At 36.0% G+C, this 7,147-nt stretch overlaps 1 protein-coding gene across 1 annotated transcript in view; it reads right to left on the bottom strand.

The window, feature by feature from the left end:
• The window catches only part of CADM2 (cell adhesion molecule 2), a 466,246-nt gene that overhangs the window by 111,065 nt on the left and 348,034 nt on the right, over nt 1-7,147 (bottom strand). The window contains exon 9 of the mRNA XM_019523900.1: nt 3,809-3,928. Within this exon, the coding sequence (XP_019379445.1) occupies nt 3,809-3,928 (120 nt within the window). The remainder of the gene's footprint in view (nt 1-3,808; nt 3,929-7,147) is intronic.

Below are 7,147 nucleotides of genomic sequence, written 5' to 3'. Positions count from 1 at the left end.
TCAGGCCTGCCCTCTGCTCCCTGACTGCAATGGCAAACTGGGGTCATGGAGATCAGGATCTCCCAGGATCTGCTCCTTGATCATGATCTTGGAACAGGGAGCTTGGAGCTCCCTGCTGCCTGTGCAGGGTCACCTGGGCTCTGATGGAGAAGCTCACCCTGGCAGCAGGTGCTCTCTGCCCCCAGAAGCTAATCTCCCACCCCCTGGTGGCTGGATGACCATAGATGAAAATAGTTACCGCACAGTAAACTATGCTACTTCACTGTAAAGTATCTCATGTAGGCACACCAGTGTTTCAGATGTGCTAAAACCAGAATAGTGCAGGCAGGAGGCTCAAGAGGTTTTCTTAACTATTCCTCTACACTGAGGTAAGATCAAATATATCATCTTCTCTAGATAGCTTGTTTCAGTGCTTCAGCACTTAAACAGTTATAAAGTTTTTAATATCTAACCTCATTTTTCTTTGCTGCAAAGTAAATTGATTAATTCTTTCTTTCTTCTAGCAGACATGGAGAACAGTTGATAACTGTCCAATTCATAAGAACCTTTTACAAATTTCAAAACTTTCATTTTGTTGATTTCAGACTATTTCTAATTTATTAAGATAATTCTGAATTCTTATACTGTCTTCCAATATGCTTTCAACCTCTCACATCTTAATGTTATCTACAGATATTATACATGTCCTCTCTACTCCATCGTCACACTCATTAATGAAATATATAAAAGAACTGGACCCAGAACACACTGAAATGACCTCTTAGTTTTACAGGAAACTATTAATAAGCATCCTTTAGGTGTCATTTTTCAACCAGCTATGTACCTAACTTTTGAATTCATCTTTACTATAAATCCCTATTTGCTTATGAGAATACTATGTGGGGCAGTGTCTAAAGTTCTACTGAAGTCAAGTATCTATGGCTCACGCTTTTTCCACTAAGTTAGCTAGGTAATCATTCATCTTCATTATAAAAGCATTAACCACCATTGTAAACATTAATCATCATTGTAAAAGCAGAGTTAGATTAGCTTGACCAGCTTTGTTTTGGAAAAATCCATGCTGGCTGTATTTTTATCACTTTCTTTTCCTCTAGGTGTTAAAGTTGGACTGACTAGTCTATAAATCTCTAGGTTCTCCCTTCAGTTTATTTTAAAGATAGGCAAAACCAGTGCCTTTCTTCAGTCCTCAGGAACATCACCAGTCCTCTGAGTTCTTAAAGACAATTGTGAATAGTCCAGAGATGGTTTTCATTAGTTTCATAAATACTCTAGGATGAGTTTCTTCGGACAACTTCAATACATTTAATTTAGCTAAATATTTTTAACCTGCTTTTTCCCCCCCTTTTCTCTGGCATCCCAAGCCTATTAATTTTTTGTGTGTCTTAAACATTTGAACACAGTCACCATTTTTGTAAAGACTAAAGGAAGAAACTATTATTTCAGACTTTGTTTCATCTTTTAAATGAGTTAAATAATGGACCTATATTTTCTTCCTCAAATTTCTAATGTATTTACAAAGCTTTAACTTAGTGTCTTTTATACTTCTTGCCGGTTGTAATTCATTTTGAATTTTAGTTTTCTGATCACATCCCTACATGATTCTGCTATTTCTATATACTCTTACTCACTGTTAGTCATTGTGCACCCACACCATGTATGATTTATTTTTAATTTCTCAAGCCCACAAAGAGATAGATACTGATGCAACTACACTGGCCTCTTATTAAGCTTTCTATCTTTTCCCTACATGAAGATAGTTTGCTATTGTCTCAGTAAACATCAGCTTTCCTGTACTTCTTTTTCCTCTTTAGAATTGCCTTCCAAGAAAGCCTTTCTACCAGTCCCTTGAATTTGCTTTTCTGAAGACTGCTGTTCTTATTCTGCTTTTCTCCTTCCAACATTTTCTAAGAATAATGAACTCTATCATTTTGTGATCACTTTCATCCAAATTACCTCTCACCTTTAGATTTTCAGCTAGTTTCTCCCTGCCCTTCTGACATCAGATTTAATACTCTATTATATACTAGAACTGAAGCTTAGAAGAATGTTTTCTCCTGACTCTATTCCATTACATGATACACTTGAACAATCAAAATTAGCACTTCAAGAAGCCAGAGAGAGAGTGAGCTTCTACAGTACAATATCTTAAAAGGTAACAGTATGCCTATGTAACAACAGTAAATATACAATTTCTAAACTGTATCTCAGTTATTACAACTTTAGAATAACAAGAGCATAAAGCGTACTTCTACACGTGCCCTGATACATTCTGATTAGATTCTCGAGTCTGCTGGAGCGTTCTAATCAGAACACTCCAGCATGCTGCAGCATCTTTTATTCAGCATTCCCACATTTCAAAATGCCAGAGGAGGTGCTTTAACTAAAGCTTGTTGAATACTGAATACACAAGATGCTGCAGGCTCCGGAGAGTCGCTAATTAAAACACCGCCACCCCCACCCCAGAGCATGTGTACAGGTACCCAGGGCAATTTCCAAACTTCATAAGCTAACCTTAAAAATAAAAATGCCTTGGCCCTCAAAAAGATAGGATGATTAGTCACATTCCCTAAAACACATTTCTTTATACTGAACATGTTGCTGATCACTATCATGCTGCAGAATGTTCCTTCTGTAGGAACATAGAAACTTCCACTTTCTAACATTCCACATTTCAAACTAGTAGATGGTCAGCTGGCACTTTGCTGCTGCTGTTGTTTGCATCCCCCTTTGTTTCAGTTGGTAAGCATTCTTGTAGTGTTTTCTCCTATCCCTTCTCATTAAGAAAGTGACATATTTTCACACTACCCAGCACTGTTCAATAAATAAAACCATATTTTAAGATTTTAGGCTGGTTTAATTTCAGGCAGAGGTCATAGTACTAAAATATGAATTTACTCTTAATGAAATCACTACTGATACTATTGTCTGGCAGGTCTAAACTTTATACAACAGACACGTTCGGGAAAATATCCTATTCTTCCAAGACAGACAGTTCTTTATGTATTTATCATGACAAGGCTTCTAGAGGCAAAGGTTACTAAAACTTTGTCCTAGCTTTTCTGAGAGGTTTATAGCTTATTATAGGGTTATGTCCTTGGAGTATTTAAATGTATTTCCTTCTCTTTTAGTCATCAGTGCATCCTTCCACTTTTGACTTGGAGGTTGCCTCCATTTTAAAAACACACTAGGACTGCTCTTTAGTGAGAGAGGATATTAATTTTTGAAATATGACACATATTATGACACATATATATAGAGTATCCACAGTATATGGGACCAAGTGAATCAAAATCAGCCTTGGAACTACCCCGGAGAGGACAGAACAGTACCAGAACAATTTTCTTAAAATACAGTTTTAGGAAGATTAAAACAAATTAGAATATTAACAAGAGTGAAATAGCATGATCTCCATTTTATATCAAGTGAGATTACTTCTACAGCAATTGCAAACCTAAGATATTTGCCTTGCTTAACACCAAAATTAATTAATAAACTATGTTTATTTTAAAATACTATATTTTTAACATTAAATTTAAAACATTAAAAAGGACAAATGTATACAAGTAAGGCACCCCACCAAAGTTTACATACATATCACTAGAACAAGAATGATCAGTACTTTAGTAAGCCCTTTTTTCACCACATTAACTACTGTCATGTGGATTACTTTTACTTCATACAAGCACGTCCTGAGTCAAAATGTTCAAATTTTATCTTTAGCATTTCGATTCCCTTTAAAGAGTTTTAAAACCTAGAATATCCTATTTGTAATGTGTTTCTCAGGCCATAACAAAGAAGTATACTGTACCTCTGGTGCTGATGGCTGTTGCCGATGGGGCTGTGCTGGTTGTTAAGGCTACAGTGGTTGTGACTGTTGCAGTGGTAAGGGAGGGGATGACAGTGGTGGGAAGCAAAGTGTTGGAAACATCTGGTGAGTGGAAAAAAATATAAAATAAAATCATATCATGCTAACAAAGGAGAAGCATAACAATGGTTCAAATTGTAAATACAAGTATGTAGAAAAAATGTATAAATTAAAACATGATTAACACAGATTATTACAGGGACAACACTGTACCTGTACTTGAAATTCTTGACATTATATCACTCTCTGTTTTTATAATCAAACTTCCAGGGGCCAGAATGTAAAACATTGTTAAAATGATAAAGTTTCCAAGGATCAGGAGAGTGAATATTTAAGTGACAAGAATCCATTTCTTCACTGAGCCATTTTAAATGTCTCATATAATAGAAACCAAATATAGATGAAACATGCTGTGTCAGAGTGGGAGATGAAGAAAACAACGCTAAAATAAACAGACACGTGTTAACGAGACATGGCTGTATGTTAAACACACCCACTTTCAGACAGACTCAATGGAAGGAAAAAGGGGAAAATTGCTACTAACTCTAAAAGCCGCTTTTTTCAGTTTGCTTGTCTTCTTCCCACACATTTAAGACAGTTGTCTGCTGTGATTCAGATCAGAATACATTTCAAAATCCTTACCTTGACTAGCTGGCAAAGATGTATTTTAATCATCATTCATATCCATATCCATAAGTATCTAATAACCCCTACTATATTTCATTTGGAACCCAACATCTGGGAAAATCATTAATTTTATTTCTACATGGATGTGCAGAAGTCAGAAGGGGTGCAAAATAAGTTTACAAAATCTCTGTCTCTATGTTATCTTCCATGTAAATACACTAAATGTCAAATGCAATATCAACCCAAATTCAATATAACCAAAATTCTTTGAAGGGAAGATTTTAAATAAATGGAAGGCAATAAATGGATGTAGCAAAAGTATTTGGATCTGTACTGCCTAATCAATAAAGATCAGGGTTCTTTGTCTAGGAACAGACTGTAAATAAGAAAAGAGGAAGAAAAAGAGAGAGAAACACTTTAATAAGGAACTTAAAAGCATCTGGCACAGATCACCTACACCACACTTTTGATGCCCTTATGGTGAACAATATCCATGTTCCACACACAGCATCTCTGAGTTCACTGGGGTCGCTTTTGAAGCAAGATGTAACCCAGTGTAGTTAAGAGATCAGAAACTGGCCCACAGTCTGTCTTGTTATGTTGCTGAAAGAGATTTAACTGATGATAATTGTCACTGAGCATCATTACTTCCTAGTAAAGTCACTGAGAATTGAGGCAGCTCAACTTTTCATAGCTTTGGGCCTTAAGGGAGAGAGAGTTCAAGAACAGGTTTCTTAAGTTCAACATTGACTAATTATCATCCTTAGTTTTGATTTAATGTGCTTGCATTGTTTTCAGGCTGGATGACAGATTGTTTTGCCATTTAAAATGTTTCCCTGTCATTCTGTCAGTTAACACCTATGAGTCACCCAAAATTTTCTCTGTTCATCTGCCTACGATGTAGAGCACCATTATTCTTTGCAGAATCTGTACTTGCAGAATTTTCCACTTCGGAAGCTATCAGATAACTGCATGAGATCACCCCTTCATCTTTTGTGCACTGATGTTTACTCCTGTTCTCCAGCAGGAAATATTCCCGAGCTAGCAAAATTAAGACAGGCTTTTCAAAAAGACAGTGTAGTCACATTAGTCATTAAGAAAAAAATGGTAATACTGCCTGGAGTGTGACTGTCATGATAATTAAACAGAACTGATTTTAACGAGCATTATAAATGAATGAACATGCTAAAAAAATACATGCTTTGATTAATACAATTATTTCCCCCCAAAAGAAACTTTTTTTTAGACAAGCATTTTGGAAAAAAATCATATCAAATAGGATAAAAAAAAGCATAATGTATAGAGTTAGTGCAAAGAATGATATATTGAAAAAAATGCTGCATTTCCACCTTATACATAGAAGTTAGTTACAAAACTTACACTTGCTGTGGTATGATATCTAAATGCTACAGGATGTAGTAAATGGCAATAACTAACTTTTGTCAATTGCATTTATAATTTCTACCAAACTTGTTCACAATGTTCCCATGTTGCTCTATTGAGATTACCATGTACTATTTGTTACCCATGGATTCAGGAGTCCTTCATATGTTAGTTCCTCCTATAGTCTGAAAATGTCCTTTCAATCTTTCAGATTTAAAAAGTACGTCCTTCTTATATCCTAACTATATAATTAATGCTTGTTACTTAACACTAGGACACTTCAATGTTACAATATTGATGGAATAAGGTTAATAAAAAATATTAACTATAATGTTATTAACTGCTGATCCCATAGAGAAAAAAACCTAAAATTTAGATTATTAAAGAATTAATGTCCAGAACAAGAATATCCAGGCTTTGAGATACCAAACAAACTGGCAGATTACCAGACTAAAAACTCAAATTCATGTATGAATTAATAAAGTAAAAATAAATGAACAATGCTGACTTATTTTTGCTTTTTCTTATAACAAAATACATCAACCGTTGATCAGCTTTGCCCATTCTTTGCAGTTACTGGAAGAATGCAACTCGAATGCTGAATTAGCGACCAGGAACAAGACTGGATGAAGAGAAGATATGTTATTTATTTACAGAAATACTCAGGTACATCTCAATCTTCTCAAGATTCTAGAAACATCTAGCTCTTGCTAATGATGTTCACCAGCTTTGCATGGTATTGTCACTTATTTAGTACATCAGTGCTCATATTGCACAGTGAGGATACATCTAAAATATCTGAGGACCCCACTAGGGGGTGACCTGAGAGAGCTTTGCACTTCACACCCATCTTGGCGTGAATGGAGTGGGTGGGGTGCGTTTCACTATATTCCCCGAACATGGGTCTCTGACATGATATACGTTTTCATTTTCATACTAGAAACTAAATATCTATTTTTACAGAAAGTGAAAATGACTCATTTGAAAATTCTGTAGGCTGCATTTTGTCCACAAATCACAGCATAGCTGTGATGAAGAATACACGTCCTCGCTAATTAATAAAGAATCAGGGGAGAAGCACTCTGAGGTGCTTTGGGTTAGGGTTCAGGGCAGAAGAGGGGAAAGGGACCTATTGGTGGGAGTCTACTATAGACCCCCTACCCAGGCAGAAGAGCTTGACCAGGAATTCTTGGGTCAGCTCACCGAGGTAGCAAAAGCTAAGGATATGGTAGTCATGGGGGACCTGAACTTCCCAGACATCTGCTGGGATGA

The sequence above is a fragment of the Gavialis gangeticus genome, unplaced genomic scaffold (assembly GCF_001723915.1).
Source record: "Gavialis gangeticus isolate Ggan-Ray unplaced genomic scaffold, GavGan_comp1, whole genome shotgun sequence".
In the NCBI taxonomy this organism is placed as follows: Eukaryota; Metazoa; Chordata; order Crocodylia; family Gavialidae; genus Gavialis; species Gavialis gangeticus.
Note: the sequence above shows the minus strand (reverse complement) of the source record. Positions and strands in the feature narration are given on the sequence as shown.